Source organism: Mastacembelus armatus, chromosome 18 (genome assembly GCF_900324485.2).
Source record: "Mastacembelus armatus chromosome 18, fMasArm1.2, whole genome shotgun sequence".
Classification (NCBI taxonomy): domain Eukaryota; kingdom Metazoa; phylum Chordata; class Actinopteri; order Synbranchiformes; family Mastacembelidae; genus Mastacembelus; species Mastacembelus armatus.
In genome coordinates, this window is record NC_046650.1 from 1648962 (window position 1) to 1666940 (window position 17979).

The following is a 17979-nucleotide window of genomic DNA, read 5'->3' on the forward strand; positions in this document are numbered from 1 at the left end:
ATGCAGTCAGGTAACATTATTTTGACTTTACTATAATCCAATAATAGGTGGAAATGAATCCATATTATATTTTCATTATTGGGACCAATGCAGTCAGGTAACATTATTTTGACTTTACTATAATCCAATAATAGGTGCAAATGAATCCATATTATATTTTCATTATTGGGACCAATGCAGTCAGGTAACATTATTTTGACTTTACTATAATCATCTTTTGTAATGAGATGGAAATGTAGGTGTGCTTGAGCCCCCTAAAAAGTGTCTATGCTCAGTTTAAGGCTTAGGGGAATTTAGAAATCATGTCGATACCTATTTAACGTAAAATCTACAGTGCACAGACTTGTGGAACAACAATGATCGCTAATGTTTCTGTTGCTGGGGGGAAGTTAGTATATGTAGAACCAGGATGCTGTACCGGCTTTCCAACATGGAGGCGTGTACCGTGAGTGGTTTCTGAAGGAGACTCTTCGTATGGTCGTCAGCACAAATTGGAGCTAATGAGTCAGTTCTTTTACCTCTTGGTAAATATTTGTTACACTCTTCTCTCTAGCAAATTCACACGTGTTTGAGTTGATTTGACCGGATCTTCATTTATAGCCAGTCACTTTTCACGACAAAACGCCATGGAGTAAAAGATCCCTGTCAGAATCAAAGTGCCGGATTGAACAGTGGTACTGACCGGAGAAGTCCCCGTGTCTGGTTGATTTTCTGTCTGCAGGTCTGTCCTCTGAAGGTCAGTGTGATGTGTGAAACATGAATTGTGCCCGCTGCCTGCTTCAGCTAGCCAGGTGTGCTGTGCTCCAGTCAGCCTTCTGCAGCAACACCCACAGCCAGGTAAACTACTCTCAATTACTCATACTAGTGTCACTCTCAAAAACCCACAGGCTCGTCAGAACAGCCTTTTTTTTTAACTGGATAACAGAATAAATCCAGAATGTTTTCAGCGTCTTTTTTATCCCCTTTAATTTGTCTAAATCCCCTTAAGCATTTGGGAGAAAATCTTGTGTAGGAAAATCAAGCTTTGTGTTTAGTATAAACCAAAAATATTTTCATTTATAGGTGCTGAGGCATTTCCACTGCAGCCCAGCATTTGCAAAGAGCCGGCCTGTACCTGCAGAGTTTGTTGATGACAAGGACAAGAAGAGGGACAGGTCTCTGACGACCCATGAAGACCTGTTTGAGCAGGTGGCCAAAGAGGCCAAAACCAAAGCCATGTTTAACATGGTGGTGGATGTATTTATCAAAAGAGACATAAGGCGGCGGGGTCACGTGGAGTTTATCTATGCTGCCCTGAAGAAGATGCCGGAGTTTGGTGTAGAGAGAGACCTCAACATCTACAATAAGCTTCTGGATGTTTTTCCCAAGGAAGTGTTTGTACCCAGGAACTTTATCCAGCGCATGTTCAACCACTATCCACGACAGCAGGAGTGTGGGGTGCAGGTACTGGAGCAGATGGAGAACTATGGTGAGTGTTTGTTGTAAGTTTCAGTCCACTTGGGCAGTTTCTTACATGCTTTGGAATTCAGAGAATATATATATATATATATATATATATATATATATATATATATATATATATATATATATGAATATAGCAGTTTTTGTTAGTCTCAAGTCCTATTGATTGTGTTTTAGGTATTATGCCTAACATTGAGACTAAAGTCCTGCTGGTCCAGATTTTTGGAGAGAAGAGCCACCCAATAAGGAAGTACCAACGCATCATGTACTGGTTCCCTAAGTTCAAGCATTTAAACCCCTACCCCGTTCCCCAGCAGCTTCCGAAAGATCCAGTGGACCTGGCTCGCTTCAGCCTGACTCGAATCGCTAATGACCTGGATGCTAAAGTTACTGTCTACCAGGTACAACTGTGGACATTACTTGGATGTTTGTGTTAAGTATGGAGGTAGAGTCAGGATGTGATTAATCTATTTTAGCATAAGGACTGGAAACAGGGCGTAACCACTAACCAAGCTCTGTTCTAAAGCTTCAAAGTACACTTATAGTCAGTGGCAAGAAAAGGTAAATCTGGAATAGCCTGCAAGCTGGACATAGTTCCCAGGTTTAGAAAAGAAGGGTAATGTCAGGGTGGTTCTTATTTTGCTTACTCTTCAGGATTTTCTCTTCTAATACAAATGTTTCAAACTAACCTTTGTGCTTATGTTAAAGTTTGAGGGTTGTATTTTTAGTGATTTGATCTACTAGGACAACGTGTCATTTTTTTAATTAGGTTATTTACAGTGTTATTTACGCTTCAACTCTCCACAGTTCAAAAACAGCAAGGAGAACTTTTGGGAAGTTAATATGTGCTCCACGTTGTTGTTGTTAAGGATGAGCTTTTATTTTATTAGTTCATCACAAATTTAGAAATCTGTCTTTGCCAAAAATGAAGTCTGCATATTTGCTTTTCTCTCCAGCTGCCCCATGTAGACATTACAGCGAATGGAGAAGAGATAACACTTCCACATATAGTAGGTATGGAAACACCTTGTCTCGAGTTTGACATGTTACGGTGGTGTACAAGATTTCCTCTGTTTGGGGGATAAGAAGTCTTGGATTAAGAGTAGAATTTTGTAAATTGCTGTAGTTTTGCAGAAATCCATCAGGTTTCCAACAATAATAAAAAATTATTCTACTGGGGCAATTCCCATTTCCTTTCCTTCCTGTGTAAATCACCAGGCATCCAGAGCCCCAGCCAGATGGAGCTACTGGCCAAGCATAACCCAAGGAGGCCAGTGTTTGTAGAGGGCCCTTTCCCTCTGTGGCTGAGAAAGACATGTGTGTACTACTACATCCTCAGAGCTGAACCAGCACCACCTAATGAGAAGGTAGGAACACTTTGTGCTAGCCAGTTTTTAGTTACTAACTAGTTTTAGTCTTTGATTTAAATCACCCCACCCCCCACAGTACTGCTTGCTTCCACCCTAGCTGTTTCTTCCTATGTCCCCCCCACAGGTAGAGGAGCCCTTTGATCCAGAGAGGTGTTTGTATTATCCTCTGCAGCTAGACCTGGATTTGGACCTTGACCTTGGAGATGAGGAGAACTTTGATGTGGAAGACTGTAGGATATGTACAGCCACCTTGAAGCACTTGTAGATCAGAAACCAAAATTTTCAGTGCATAATAGAGCTTGTGTGTGTCTTGTTTCTCCAGTGGATGAAGGCCCAGTTTTCGCCATGTGCATGACAAGTCAGGGAGACCAGGCCACCCTCAACCACTGGATCTCTGGCCTCCAGCAGAGCAACCCCATCCTAGGTCAGGTCCCTACACTGTTTCGTCTGGACACACCTGTCCGGGAGCTGCAGGCATCAGATGACATGGAGCCAGGTTGTGCCTGCAGGAATGAGAACCAGAGAGAGGAGTCGCAGCCCGAAGAACAACCCGAGAATAGAATGGAAGAGGAACTGACAAGGGGCCAGAGCATGAAACAGTGAAAAGTTGTCAAAGTGACTATAAAATGACAACATACTGTATATAGGTGATTTCCAAGTGTTTATACATGCTGGCTAGGGGCTGAAGCAGTGTGAGGTAGTGGTTCATGGAATTAGCACACACCAACTCAGTAAAACCTGAGGAGAACACTTAATAATGGTGAAGTTAAAGAGTCAAATAAATCAAATTAACACAAGTGCATGCTTCTCTATTTGCTGGGTTTGTGACATAATTAACACAAATATCATGTTCATTTCTTTCTAGTAAAATAATGAATTATCTTAATTATGGTATTGCTTTCTCTAAAAAAAAAACATTTAAAAAAGAAAACATTGTTTATGTGAACAAGTTTCAAAGGTAGAAAAGGTTTATCACTGAAAAGGCATTTAAACATTCCCTTTGAACAGGTAAACAAGTCAGAATTACATTCTCAAAAGGTAAATCAGCTTGGACACTTCCAGCTACTTACACTGTTTTAGCTGTGCAGGCAGTTTTTCCAAAATGAAATCCACAGATCTGTACTCTAACAGAAAATTATTTCAGCAGTCTACTCTTAAAAGTCATACAAAAAATGTATGAGAATGCATTTAGAGTGCATCTTTGATATACAACTTTTCATCCAGTTACTACTCATGCAGGAAAGCCTCAATACTCATAAATGAGATACATCTAATGGAACTATCTATGGATGGTAATAATGCATTATTCATATAAGGAGATTAAATAATGTTGCTCAACAACTGGGAAACCATACAATCAAAAGAAATGTGTCTCATAACCACTAGTATTCTGTGTATTTACAGTGCAGAAGATTTGATGTCACATGACAAAGCTGACAGAGTAGAGGTTTCCATAAAAAAGTCACCTTGTACAAAAAGCTGTTAAAGAATATATGTAAGTTTAGGGTTTGAGCTAGATGCTCTGGTATCACATGCAAGTGGAACAGTTCTAGATGCCCCTATAATAATGCAGTATTCTAACACGAGCCTAGAACACTCACGCCTGAATGTAAACCTGCCTGAAATGTGGAAAAACTTGATAAAAACCACTGCCAGCTATCAGCTTCTAGAAAATAGTGTTTAGTTCTTGTGCTGGACCTGTGTATTGACAATATTCTTTCTTGGGGTTTTAAAAGCAAAGGTATTATTCATAGTAAATATGTATAGCTATTATATATAACTGATATGATTCTGCCAACACATCCTTCACTTTATTGTTGATTTGTTCAACAATGTTTGATGTGCATTAGTTCTCCATTTTATAGCTGTTCTAAATAGCACAGAGTTTCCTTACAAAATCACTGAGTCAGTGCGGTTTCCGCAGAGGATGCTAAACCCCCTAGTGTCTGATATTAAGACTATGTACAGTGCATTCAGAAAGTATTCAAACCCCTTTTACTTTCAATTTTGTTATGTTGCAGCCTGATACTACAATTATTTAAATTCATTTTCTCATTAATCTACTCTCAGTACCACATAATGACAAAGTGAAAACAAAATTTTAGGAATGTTTGTAAATTAAAAAGGAAAAACTGGCAGGAATTACAGCTTTGAGTTTTTTTGGGTATGATGCAACAAGTTTTTCACACCTGGATGTGGGGATTTTTTGCCATTGTCCTTTACAGATAAATAGATTAGATTAGATAGATAAATTCTTAATCCTTTCAAGCTCAGTTAGGCTGGATGGGGACTGTTGGTCGACAACCAATTTCAGGTCTTTCCAGAGATGTTCGACAGGGAACCTTCAATGCAGCAGAAATTTTTTTTGTAGCCTTCACCAGCTCTGTGCCTATCAACAATCCTGTGTCTGAGCTCTGCAGACAGTTCCTTGGCTGTTGCTCTGACATGCGTCTGAGCTAATTCTCACGTTGTTGCAAAGGGTTTGAATATTTATGTAAATGTGATAGTTTTTTCTTTATAATAGATTTACAGACATTCCTAAAAAAAAATTTTCACTTTGTCATTATGTGGGTTAGGGTTAGGGTTAGTTTAGTGAAAAAAATTTATTAAACAATTGTGGTTTCAGGCTGCAACAACAAATTTGAAAAAAGTGAAAGGGGTCTGAATACTTTCTGAATGAAAAGTAACTTTATAGTATTGCTTGGTCTGGTATGACCAGTCACTTATGGTGGCTAATATCAACAAAACTTAGATACTATTTTGTAATGACCGATTGAATTTATGACCTCCTCTGCTTATGATACACTCCGAGACCTCAGCATAGTTTACACAGATCCTACGGGAAAAAATTATAATTATACTTTTTACCTGTTATCCAGCAGCATCTTGTATTTTCAGAAGTATTTCTGTCATCTTACATATGTCTAGTGAGTTTGCAGAATGTCATAACTGTAATAACTAGTGCAGCATCAAAGTGAGTTAAGAAGAGCTGTTGTAAATGTCAGATTTAATCATTCAAATCAGATATTATCCATCCATCCATTATCTATACCCACTTATTCCTATTTAGGGTCCCAGGGATCTGCTGGAGCCTATCCCAGCTCTCTTTGGGTGAAAGGCAGGGGTACACCCTGGACAGGTCACCAGTCCATCACAGGGCCACATAGAGACAAACAACCTCACACACTCACACTCACTCCTATGGGCAATTTAGAGTCACCAATCAACCTGACATACATGTTTTTGGACTGTGGAGAAACATGCAAAACTCTGCACAGAAAGGTCCCTGATGGGTTTTGAACCAGGAACCTTCTTGCTGTGAGGCAACAGTGCTAACCACTAAACCACTGTTCACCCCACACCAGATATCAGACATCACAAATATATCTGAAAAATTGAACTTGAAATCAAATTAAAAAATACACTGAAGATACAAGTGGCTGCTAAAAAGTAAGGTAATTGAAGTTTTTCCTTCAGAGTCTGCATTCCAACAGTTATTGTGCTGAGGTGCTGAGGTCAGGTTTTAGCATGTCACTGAAAAAAATATTTTAGTGATTTTATCATTCTAACCACATATACCTGACTTTGTTCTTTGACAGTTCTGGATTTAAGAGTGCAAACCCTGCAACATGAGAAGTAAACATATTGTACCTCAACAGGGACCTCATTTACAAAATTGTGCTTAGGATCCACATGGTGTTTTTATAAATCCCAACGTTTCTGTGGGAAATGGCATACACATGTTTCAAGCTCCAAGTGAAACATATGCAACAGCTGTAAATGAGGGCACAAGACCTGTCTCCTATGCCCATTGACATCTTTAAAGTCAGAGAATCTTGGAATATGAAGCAAAATGGCTATTATTTCTTATGGCCACAGTGGATTCTTTATTTTTAAAAGAAGGGTTTTGTTCTTTTATGATTGCCAATTTTGTTTCACAGTCTTTTACCAGAGTAAAGTATGAGGGAAACACTGACTGTTTATAGTTGCAGAGGCCAAATTTAAAGAAATAATTGAATATTTCCAGAAATAAAGTAAATATTAATTTAGAAAACGTTTCATTAGTGTATTCATTACAAAGAGGTCCTTGATGCATTTAGCTTAGCACAGTGTTTCCCAGGATGTTGAACTTCTTTAAATAATTCAAATATTGTCACAAAATCTCAGCTGTGGCAACTTCAATATAAAAAAATGTCTATTCTGATGAAATAAAAAAAAACATGTTACAATACTAGTAGGAAATGAGGTAAAGCTGCTTTTTAGAGTGACTGTTGCCTGTACAGCATTCTCTACCAAGGTACCTTTCTATGAAGATAAACAAAATGGTACAAAAGCTCAATAAATAATAAAAGACAAGGAATTGTTTTTCCCTCCTGGTTTGTGATCTTCAGGTGAGTCCTGCAGTTCTCCGTTGATTAGTTTCTGTGTGCTTCTGCAAAACAAGCCAAGACAAATTTGGAAAATGCCAAAAAATTGTGAATGTCTTGCATTTGATTCCAGTAGGAAGAATTGTGAGACACTGAGTATGGCTGTGAAATCTACACCATACCAGAACTACAACAAGGGTGAATGTTAAGCAATATTTACTAAAATCTGCTGCATTAGCCGCCAACAGCTACACTGCCATCTATCTGTATGTGTTCTCTAAGTTCATACTGCACCTGCCAGGGAACCACTGTGCTGCTGCAGTTGGCTGGTAAAGAAGCGTTCCCGCTGGGACACCTGCTCATCCCACGCCTCCAATATTTGCTGCCGCTCCCCTGGTTCGAGGCTCAGGGTGTGAGGGTGGGCCTCGTCAATGTGGGCCCTCACCCCCTCCAGGCTGTGAGAATACTGCAGCTCCCCACAAACCATGCACACCAGCAGCTGGTTGAGTGGATCATAGTCCATGAGGTAGTGGTTCCTCCACATAGCATCTGTGACTTGACCATCCTCACCACCATTATGTCCATAGTCAGGGAATAGAAGCTCTGACTCATCTGCAGAGACAGTAAAAGCAGAGTATGTTTTGTGCTGATTCTGCATTTTAGTGTACATTGTTTTTGGTTCAGAGTGATAGAGTTAATACTAGACCTTCTAGTGGTGCTGTATAATTTGGATATGGAAATGATCCAAGGTCGGTCTCCACTGAAGTGCTATGAAAGTAAATGACAATTACATTCATTTTTACAGCACTTAAAGCCTATAACAACAATACTAAAGGGAAGCAAGACTCACCTTATTAGATGTTGGGACTCCTCAGCGGAGTTCACCCACTGACCACAATCCTACAGGGATTAGACAGGGAGAAACAAATTAGGCAAGTACCTCAGAATATGTTCATACTACAGATGAAACAAGCAAAACAAATGCCAATTCTTCTTTATTGCCCTGGTTCTGAGGTTCTCTACTGTTCTCTCTTCTCTCATAGAGAACCTGACTTTTAACCCACTATGATACCTTCATGTTCCAGTTTTTGTAATAATGTTAAGGGGTTTAATTGAGTTATCATTGAGAATAAACATAATTAGACTAAGCCATAAAACATTTTTTATTGTACAGCTGTGCAGTTCCTACCTGTGTCTCCAGGTCATGTGCAGGTAGAATGGGTCTCAAGATGTTGGAAGTTCTTGTTGGAGTGATTGCCTTGTCACAAATGGCCTTCCTAGCTCTCTGCTCCTTCTTTTTTATCCTCCAGTATTCCCGTTTTCTCCTCTGAAAGTCCTCCTCAGGCTCCCCAGGGATTGGCTTTGGTGGAACCATGGTGCTTACAGGTGCTAACTTGAGGGGAGATTGTATGATATGTGTAGGGCTCTGAAGTGAGGCACAAGGGATTTTTATTGGATTGAGAGCAGAATTTGGAGCCTCAACAGGGGGTTCAATGGGTTGCAGGTTAATGCTGGACAGTGGGTTGTCTGGGGGTTTCAGAGCAGGGAGCGATGTGGATAGATCGACGTCTGTGCTTCTAGACATCCATTTTCGCAAAGCTGGCATGGCTTGGTGCTGACCCTCAGTAGTTCTATGATAGTCAGACACTATCTGTAAAGGCCCAGTGTTGCTCTGCTCACTTCTAGGTGAACTGTAAACACTGGTGATGGGCAATTTGACCTGGAAATTGTCGAGCGACTGCACATTACATGTTGTAGGGATGCTGGTCACCGCATTCAGAGAAACAACTGATGACTTGGCTTGGAGGGATAGGTTTTCTAGAGGATTTACACTTTTACCAGTGCTGACAGTAACAGAATGTGGAGCCTGCAAGACAACAATAGAAAATGAAGAAAGAAACTAAAAAATCTATATATACAATACTCTGCAAAAACTTTAGGCACTAAAAATACAAAGGCGATGCTTTTAATATATATTACATACATTGAGTTTTCATTTATAAAGTAGTGAATGCGGTGAATGAAACTAAGCCTAAATCTAATCAGTATGTGCAGCACTCCCCGTTGCCCTTAAACCACCAGCAGTTTTCTTTGGTTTGACCTGCACACAGTTTCTCCTGGTACTTTGCAGCAAATTTGCTGCAGTTCTTCTTTACATCCAGGCTGTCCTAATGTTTCTGTCTCTTCATGTGATCCCAGTTGGATTCCACACTGCCCACATCTTGAATGTCACTAACTTTGTGCTCTCTCCCCTAGTTTGTGCTCTCTCCCTCTCTGTCTGTACCTTCTGCAGGTGTCCCTGGTCCTGGAGCTGTATATCGCTGGTGTGCAGTTACTGGTCCCACCAACCTGCAGTGTCTATTTGTTGTTTATTGTTGCTGTTCTTTTCTCTCTCCTCTATCCACTCACACCAACCAGATGGCCGCCCAAACTGAACCCGGTTCTGCTGGAGGTTTTTTCTTCCATTAAAAAGGGAGTTTTTCCTCTCCACTGTTGCCAAGTGCCTGCTCACAAGGGATTTGTTGGGGTTTTTTGTTTTTTGTAAAGATCGAATTGAATCTGGGCTCTTTGGAGGTCAGACCATCTGCTGGTTCTTCATGAACTCTAGTGGGTTCTTTGTGGGCTTGTTGTCCTACACAATGGGCTGCACAATGAACCTGGGATCAATCTGACGCCTGATGGTGTTGTGTAATAATAATCTAAAACATCTAAAACTTCTGCACAGTACTGTATATACATATATATTCAGAGAGGAGGCAATAATCTTTCTAAAACATGCATATGCTAGTTTTAGGTGGGCGACTTTCAGACACTTCCCTCTGTTCTTGTTGCTGAAGTGCCAGACATTTGAAAGACATTTGAAGCATAGCAATTCAGGTTTTAGCTGCCCCATTCTCATGGCATAAGCTCAGGTATCTCCAGCAACACTGAAACACACATAATCCAGTGCAAAAGACCATAGGACCATCTCTAGTTAACTTTTTTGGGTCTTAAGTTTGTACTTTAGATACAGTGGGTACGGAAAGTATTCAGACCCCTTTAAATTTTTCACTCTTTGTGTCATTGCAGCCATTTGCCAAAATCAAAAAAGTTCATTTTATTTCTCATTAATGTACACTCAGCACCCCATCTTGACAGAAAAAAACAGAAATGTAGAAATTCTTGCAAATTTATTAAAAAAGAAAACCTGAAATATCACATGGTCATAAGTATTCAGACCCTTTGCAGTGACACTCATATTTAACTCACATGCTGTCCATTTCTTCTGATCCTCCTTGAGATGGTTCTGCTCCTTCATTGGAGTCCAGCTGTGTTTAATTAAACTGATTGGACTTGATTAGGAAAGGCACACACCTGTCTATATAAGACCTTACAGCTCACAGTGCATGTCAGAGCAAATGAGAATCATGAGGTCGAAGGAACTGCCCAAGGAGCTCAGAGACAGAACTGTGGCAAGGCACAGATCTGGCCAAGGTTACAAAAGAATTTCTGCAGCACTCAAGGTTCCTAAGAGCACAGTGGCCTCCATAATCCTCAAATGGAAAAAGTTTGGGACTACCAGAACTCTTCCTAGACCTGGCCGTCCAGCCAAACTGAGCAATCGTGGGAGAAGAGCCTTGGTGAGAGAGGTAAAGAAGAACCCAAAGATCACTGTGGCTGAGCTCCAGAGATGCAGTAGGGAGATGGGAGAAAGTTCCACAAAGTCAACTATCACTGCAGCCCTCCACCAGTCGGGGCTTTATGGCAGAGTGGCCCGATGGAAGCCTCTCCTCAGTGCAAGACACATGAAAGCCCACATAGAGTTGGCCAAAAAACACATGAAGGACTCCCAGACTATGAGAAATAAGATTCTCTGGTCTGATGAGACCAAGATTGAACTTTTTGGCGTTAATTCTAAGTGGTATGTGTGGAGAAAACCAGGCACTGCTCATCACCTGCCCAATACAATCCCTACAGTGAAACATGGTGGTGGGAGCATCATGTTGTGGGGGTGTTTTTTAGCTGCAGGGACAGGACGACTGGTTGCAATTGAAGGAAAGATGAATGCGGCCAAGTACAGAGATATCCTGGAAGAAAACCTCTTCCAGAGTGCTCAGGACCTCAGACTGGGCCGAAGGTTCACCTTTCAACAGGACAATGACCCTAAGCACACAGCTAAAATAACAAAGGAGTGGCTTCGGAACAACTCTGTGACCGTTCTTGACTGGTCCAGCCAGAGCCCTGACCTAAACCCAATTGAGCATCTCTGGAGAGACCTGAAAATGGCTGTCCACCAACGTTCACCATCCAACCTGACAGAACTGGAGAGGATCTGCAAGGAAGAATGGCAGAGGATCCCCAAATCCAGGTGTGAAAAACTTGTTGCATCATTCCCAAGAAGACTCATGGCTGTACTAGCTCAAAAGGGTGCTTCTACTCAATACTGAGCACAGGGTCTGAATACTTATGACCATGTGATATTTCAGTTTTTCTTTTTTAATAAATTTGCAAAAATTTCTACATTTCTGTTTTTTTCTGTCAAGATGGGGTGCTGAGTGTACATTAATGAGAAATAAAATGAACTTTTTTGATTTTGGCAAATGGCTGCAATGACACAAAGAGTGAAAAATTTAAAGGGGTCTGAATACTTTCCGTACCCACTGTATATAAATCAGATGTCCAGACAATTTTTGGTGCACACCAAAAAAAAAAAAAAAAAAAAACAATAATCCAGCTAGCCGAAATGGATGTCCCTGTTCCAGTAAAACCACTGATGCACACATTTTGGAAAGCTAAAGCTATATATAGTCTTAGTTGGGTGGCCATTATTTTGGGAGCTAATGATTTTTCTGTCATCAAATACAACTTGTAAGGTCGCATGCATAATACACAATGTGCTTAGTGTTGGTCTAAGGGTTAACAACACTGTTGCTAGGTGACTGAGAAGAAAAATGGGCATCACCCTGTTCCCTTTTTTAAAAACTGCGAATGACTGTTAAAGAGGCAGACCTTCTGCTCTGTATAACCCTCATTTATGCTTCTGACACTGACCCTGTACAAAACCCAGTCAATTCAATGCAACTGCTGTATAAAGCATTTTCAATATTACGAAACTGTTACAATATTGGCTATATGTTACTCTGGCAACACAATGTTTCACCACCTTGATGTTATGGCTGGCACATAATGAACATTATTCGCATGTATCACTTCACCTGGATGTTTCTTGAGGAAAGCAGACTCCTCCATTCTCCCTGTGTCTCTTTGTGCCTGGCCTTTGACCTGGCCCTCTGCTGCCTCTTCATCAGCTTCCAGTACTCCCTTTTCCTCTGCAGACTAGTCAAGCCGCTCTGCTCTGTCACCACACTGCAATGTCTTTGTGTTGGTGGCAAGTTGCTGTGGCATTGTTCTTGTGTCTGACACAGTTTTTCACAGTCTTGTTGTTGTGGGAGCACTTGATCCAGGGGTAGATGATGTAGCTTTGGTGGTTCTGGAGAAGAGCAGTTTTGATGGCCTGCTTTTTTAGCACAAAGACTCAGAGTTCTGAAAGGTGAAGATGGGTTGTCAGAGGCTTCCACAGAGGGGTTTACTATGAAGTTTGAAGTGGTTTGGGAGGAATGGTCACAGGTAGAATTCAGGGCTACGTCACTATGAAGAGGTGAATGTATCTCAGTAATTTGTGGTGAGTCTTTGAAATGAGGGCTTGGTGAACCTGCTGGTGCCAAAGAATCATCATCTGTCTGCCAACTTTTTATGTGCAACATTAGGTCAGCAGCAACAGGAGCCAACTCATCCTTTCTTAAAAACAGCTGAGGTGAATTGGGCTTTATCTGTTCCTCCAAAGGCTCCTCTTTTGTCTCTATTTTAATGTTAGTCTCTGTCACTGTGCTAAGTGATTCCTCCAGGAGTTTCTTCATAGACGCAACGGCTAGCAGAGTGGTAGCTTGGCTATCAGTATTCAGGGATGGATCAGACTCTGGCTGGGGCTCTGGAGGTGATGGTGGGGAAGCTGGGGGCTTGATATTGTGACAGATGGCTTGTTCTGGTTTAGAATTTAGGTCAACTGCTGGCATATACTCACTCTCTTGTTTTATCTCCTTTGCATGTAGCATAACAGGCACACTGTTGTTGGGGGGAGGTTGTGTATTTCCTGCATGGTTAGTAAGACGTCTGCTCAGTGCTACAGTACCTAATGCGACTTGCTTCTGGACCTTCCTCCTTTGTAAGGCCACATTAGCCCTTGCTTGTAAGACACCCTGCTTTAGTCGTGCTGCACGAGCCGCTCGCTGCTCACGTTTCTTGATTCTCCAGTACTCCCTCTTCTTTGCCATCCTCTCCTCCTCTGTCAACTCTGCATCCAGAGAAAATGCTGACAGTGACGATGCAGTACTTGAGACAGCCATTTTCATGACACAGCCACCGAGATTGGAACCTGCTACTGATCCTCCAGAAATGGCAGTTTGAGGATGAGTGAGAGTGAGCTGACCTATAGTTTGGATTGTTTGGATAGTTTGTGAATTAGGAGCAGTTGTGCTTTCATTTTGAGCCCTTGGTCTGATTGACAGTAGTCTTGGAGGCTTGTTAGCTGACTGTCCAGCAAGAGGAAAAGAGACTTTTACCTGAGCTGGATGCAGTGGAGGCAAAGGCTGGTTTATCCTAATACATCTCTTTTTTCTGTTAGGGTGATGTTGAGGTTGTATGATGGGGATAGTAGTGGAACCTACATGCCGTTCTTCTTTACTTTTTTGTGCTGCTGTGGTGTGATCTGTTACACCCTGGGGAATGTTAATGGTCACCGTCCCATCCTCTTTGATGAACCCTCCAATGGCCTCAGAGGCGTGATTAAGGGTGTTTCCTGGGGATTGTGTCAGTGCTCTGGCCTTTCTCATATCCTCTAGGATTTTCTGGTAACGTTTCACTCTTCGCATCAGAGAGTCCTTTTCTTTTAGCCGAGCCTTCACCTCCATTGACAGTTTAGCTCGTTGTTCACGCTTTTTAATCCGCCAGTACTCTCGACGTTTGGCTATTACCTCCTCAGGTGTATCACTGGCGTTGATTCTGGGGATATGTCTAGTACCAAAGACCGAAGCAAGCAACAGGGATTTACATCTTATGTTTCTTTGATTCATTAAGTTTTTCTGGGCTTCAATGAATCTCTGTCTAGGTGTTTTACATCGTGCAATCCCTCGGGTAATGTTAGAAAGATGTACAAAACTTGGAAACTTTCGCTGTGGTGCCCCAGGTTTTTTCCCACAAATATTATCAGATGTGATGGCTGCCTGTGTTGTCTGTGTCTGAAATGTATTTCCATGTCGATTTTGTACCTTTATCTGAAGAGCTTCCTGGTTAATTGAAGCTAAACCTGCTGCCCCACTTTGCAGTTTATCATTTTCTCTTTTGGTAGATGTAAATGAAGTTTTAACCTGAGTAGGACACTGCTTCTGTTCTGCTCCTCTAAAAAACGAATGCGATGGAAGATGCTGAAGATTTGTGTCCCCCAACAGTCCTATTTTTTGGGCAGTTTGCATCTGAACAGTCATCACTGTGCGCTTTGCTTTATCTAACTGCGCTGCCAGCCTTGCTCTCTGTTCTCGCTTTTTGATCCGCCAGTGTTCTCTGCGCTTGGCTGCTTTTTCCTCTTCGGACATGAGGGAAAGTTGAGAGTTACTAACACCTTGAGCCCTCTGTTTGGTGACCAGAGCATTCTTTTTTTCAATTAGAGGTGTATTGTTTGCTGATTTGCCCTCTGTTTTAACAGAAATGGAGCCACATGGAGAAGCTACAAGAATTATACCTGTAGTCACATTAGTGGGTAAGCGTTTGGGCTGAGTGCTTAATGGAACGTGTGCCTTATGTTGCATTTTGGGGACTGATATGCCCTGCATAGACACACATGGCTGAGATGTTGTTTTAGTGGAGCTGCCATTGGTAATTCCGGTCACTCTGACTGGAGGCACTGAGGAACTGGTGTTGCTAGCTAGCTGGTTTCCACTACGTGTGGGTGAGGTAACCGCTCTGTTCACAGCACCACTCTGTTTTAGGCATTTCACTGTGACTGTGTTTCCCCCAGCAGTTTTGGCTGAGGTGGTACATGATGCTGGCAAGACCTTGTTGAGTTTCATTGTCTGGAACCATTTCTCCTTGTGGCGTTCAGAGACATCAAGTGAACTGTCCCCTACTGTATTTCCACTCTGTGATGCAGACACATTGGCTGTTCTGTGTGATTCATCATTACTCTGGAACAAGGGAACGGCAAATGAGCCAGATAAACTGGAATTTACCACTGGGGGGGCATTCAGACTTCCTTGTCTTGGTTTTGCTCTCTGCTCTGAGAGACGGGCCCTTTGCTCTCGTTTCTTAGTTCTCCAGTATTCTCTCTTCTGGGCGAGAGTTGCATCATCATACTCTGAGGCAGGCCGGTAGCGGTGGGATGCTGAACCACCTTTACCTTTTGCAGTTGGCATGCTATTGCCAGCTGGGACAGTCCACCGGTTTTCATCTAACAGTACTGTCTTCCCTTGTCACACTGATTCAGTTCATCTCCTGAGTTCAGAATCTTCACATCCACCAACTCACATAATGCCCTTCCATCGGGTGCTGCAGGAGATATTTTTGCTCTGCTGAGCAGCTGCCAAAACTCAGACATCACATGGTTATGCAAGGGTCCTGAGGAAGACAAAACAATCGTGAGTTGTAGCCTATATTGTAATGAGCCTGGTATCATGAGTTAACTCAGACAACCAGCTATCAAACACATTGTAACAGATTTAATTTTTGTCTTTGAAATGAAGAGCAGTTTCCAAATAAACATTTACTACCGCTTCTGAGGTCAAAGTGGAGCAGTTGTTTACTGACAAGACATGCTTTGTAAAGGCAGAATGCACTTTGTACTTCATTGCACTGAACAGATATTGCTCTACTTTAAAGTCAGAAAATGTAATAGTACTAGAGACACATTATCAACTTATGAATACTGATCCTAAATGAGATTTTCAAATAGATTAATTTTTAGGATTGTTTTTTTAGATGTGAAATACAGGTTACATGTTAAGGCACTTTTCTTTATTTAATGTGTAAAATCTATGACATCTTATATCAAAACATCAATTTAACATGTAATATCAGGCCAATAGTAAATTAGTTACAGTGTCAGTGTGAGAAAACAGCGTTTTACAGGTAACACATTATAAAGCCACACATTTCAGATATTTACAATTCAGCATCACTCTATATCATATATAAACATCAGATGATGCCTGTATGTGATGTGTACATCACATCTCGGATGTGACCAATTCAAATTTCAGGGCGTGTGTTTTATTATGTGAAATATTCATCTGCAGTGAATTCATACAGACTGTAGGCAGCCAACATGCCATCCGAGACCTTTCATATGTTAGACTGTAACTTTTCCCTCTGTTAGCATACTAACAAATATCCTCTTTGTAATAACTAGAGCAAATCTTCTCATTTCCACTGACGCGTGTTAAGAGCAAATCAAAAGACAATGCATAGGGACTAACACGCCCCATGCACGATCACAACACTTATACGACTTCCACGTGAGACACAGTCCCTCTTATAGCTTAAATCTGTCAATTCTGCAGCTAAAACACAAATATGAAATATGTTTATTCCACGGCAGCTTTAGTAACACAGATAGGTCGTGTTTGTAAAGTTACAGGAACCAGGAAGGAAGCGCAGTGACACTGTCCCTTTAAACCTGTCCCCTTTCAATCACAAATTACATACGTCGAGAGCCATTTTTATTCTTTATTTTGTGTCCATTTGCTCACAAATACAGCGGGGCGACTCAGTTGATGCACAGTTAACAACACCCAGAAACTCCGTCAAACACTGCCGCTACACAGCATAAAATCGTGCCTAAAGCGCCGCGTCTATCAGCGGCACAATGGACAGGCTCTTCCTCCTCTTGTCCACACGGACTGGGCTCCTGTCTCATACTGCTGCCTGCCTAAAAACACGCACGCAAACGTCGTAAAGCCGAACCTCGGAAAACATGTGGAAGAAAAACATGCATATCCGTTACCTTTATAGTTACCCCTAACTTTCCGGGACAGTTTTGTGAACGTTATTGTGTTTTGGACAGGTATTTCGCCAGGACGCTGCGGATACTGTCCTCCAGCCCGCCGTGCTCTGACGCTGCCTTGACAACGCTGAAAAGTACCAGGATGTGAGACCTGGATGCTCTGCGTGTGGTGTGGACACAGACAGCCCCCTCCTCTTCTGCACACCACAACCCTTCCCCACGTAGGCCTGTTTCTAAGATGCTTCACAGCCTAACCCACAGCCCGGGCTGAATATTAGAGACAAACTAAATAACAGAAAGAAGATAAGAAAACCCACTGACAATGCACACAGGTTTCACAAAACGTACAACAGCACAGGCCTCTAGTCTTTTCCAATTTGGAACAGCTGGACAAAGAGGTCCATTGATTTATTGGCTTTTTCTACACATGACCTCAATTGACGTGGGGCTTCTGTGCAGATGCTTCAGCGTTCATGTGGTTTAATCTTCATTGACCAGATTGATGAAAATGTATTATTAGTAGTAGTTGTGTAACAGCAGCAGTATAGCAGGCTGGAAGTATCTGACATTTACTTCAAAGGGATGACAAGAGACAGTCCAACAGCCAATAAAAATATCTAATCATTTTAATTTCGGTAAAAATTTAAATCAAACAGGTTTAGAGGTGAGGCCATTCTGAAGTGATTAAAACATTGTCCTGAATAAAGCAGATGCAACAAAATAATATTTTATTATGACCTATAATTAAATT

At 41.5% G+C, this 17979-nt stretch overlaps 2 protein-coding genes across 3 annotated transcripts; one reads left to right on the forward strand and one right to left on the reverse strand.

The window, feature by feature from the left end:
- Positions 1-387: 387 nt before the first annotated feature.
- Positions 388-3628, forward strand: ecsit (ECSIT signaling integrator). 2 transcript variants are annotated; one of them, XM_026299363.1, is made up of 8 exons: positions 388-524; positions 722-837; positions 1063-1468; positions 1639-1862; positions 2418-2475; positions 2680-2828; positions 2956-3061; positions 3154-3628. In XM_026299363.1, the coding sequence occupies exons 2-8, from the start codon at positions 757-759 to the stop codon at positions 3432-3434; spliced, it is 1305 nt and encodes a 434-aa protein (XP_026155148.1). In that variant the 5' UTR covers positions 388-524; positions 722-756; the 3' UTR covers positions 3435-3628. The 2 variants fall into 2 exon arrangements, with proteins under 2 accessions (XP_026155148.1, XP_026155147.1); XM_026299362.1 differs by having other exon boundaries at positions 405-504.
- Positions 3629-6099: 2471 nt separating this feature from the next.
- Positions 6100-17346, reverse strand: LOC113125638 (uncharacterized). The gene is made up of 7 exons (XM_026299219.2): positions 17229-17346; positions 12394-15844; positions 8388-9065; positions 8049-8098; positions 7905-7966; positions 7493-7810; positions 6100-7263 (listed from the first exon to the last, which is right to left on the reverse strand). The coding sequence occupies exons 2-7, from the start codon at positions 15640-15642 to the stop codon at positions 7247-7249; spliced, it is 4374 nt and encodes a 1457-aa protein (XP_026155004.1). The 5' UTR covers positions 15643-15844; positions 17229-17346; the 3' UTR covers positions 6100-7246.
- Between the last annotated feature and the right edge of the window lie 633 nt (positions 17347-17979).

Coding starts and splice junctions, on each gene's coding strand:
- LOC113125638 (XM_026299219.2), bottom strand. CDS start 15,642: ATGCCAACTGCAAAAGGTAAAGGTGGTTCAGCATCCCACCGCTACCGG. Junction 9,066..12,393: donor TTTCCTCAAGAAACATCCAG/GTGAAGTGATAC, acceptor GTTGTCTTGCAG/GCTCCACATTCTGTTACTGT. Junction 8,099..8,387: donor CACATGACCTGGAGACACAG/GTAGGAACTGCA, acceptor TAATCCCTGTAG/GATTGTGGTCAGTGGGTGAA.
- ecsit (XM_026299363.1), top strand. CDS start 757: ATGAATTGTGCCCGCTGCCTGCTTCAGCTAGCCAGGTGTGCTGTGCTC. Junction 1,863..2,417: donor CTAAAGTTACTGTCTACCAG/GTACAACTGTGG, acceptor TTTTCTCTCCAG/CTGCCCCATGTAGACATTAC. Junction 3,062..3,153: donor GAACTTTGATGTGGAAGACT/GTAGGATATGTA, acceptor TTGTTTCTCCAG/TGGATGAAGGCCCAGTTTTC.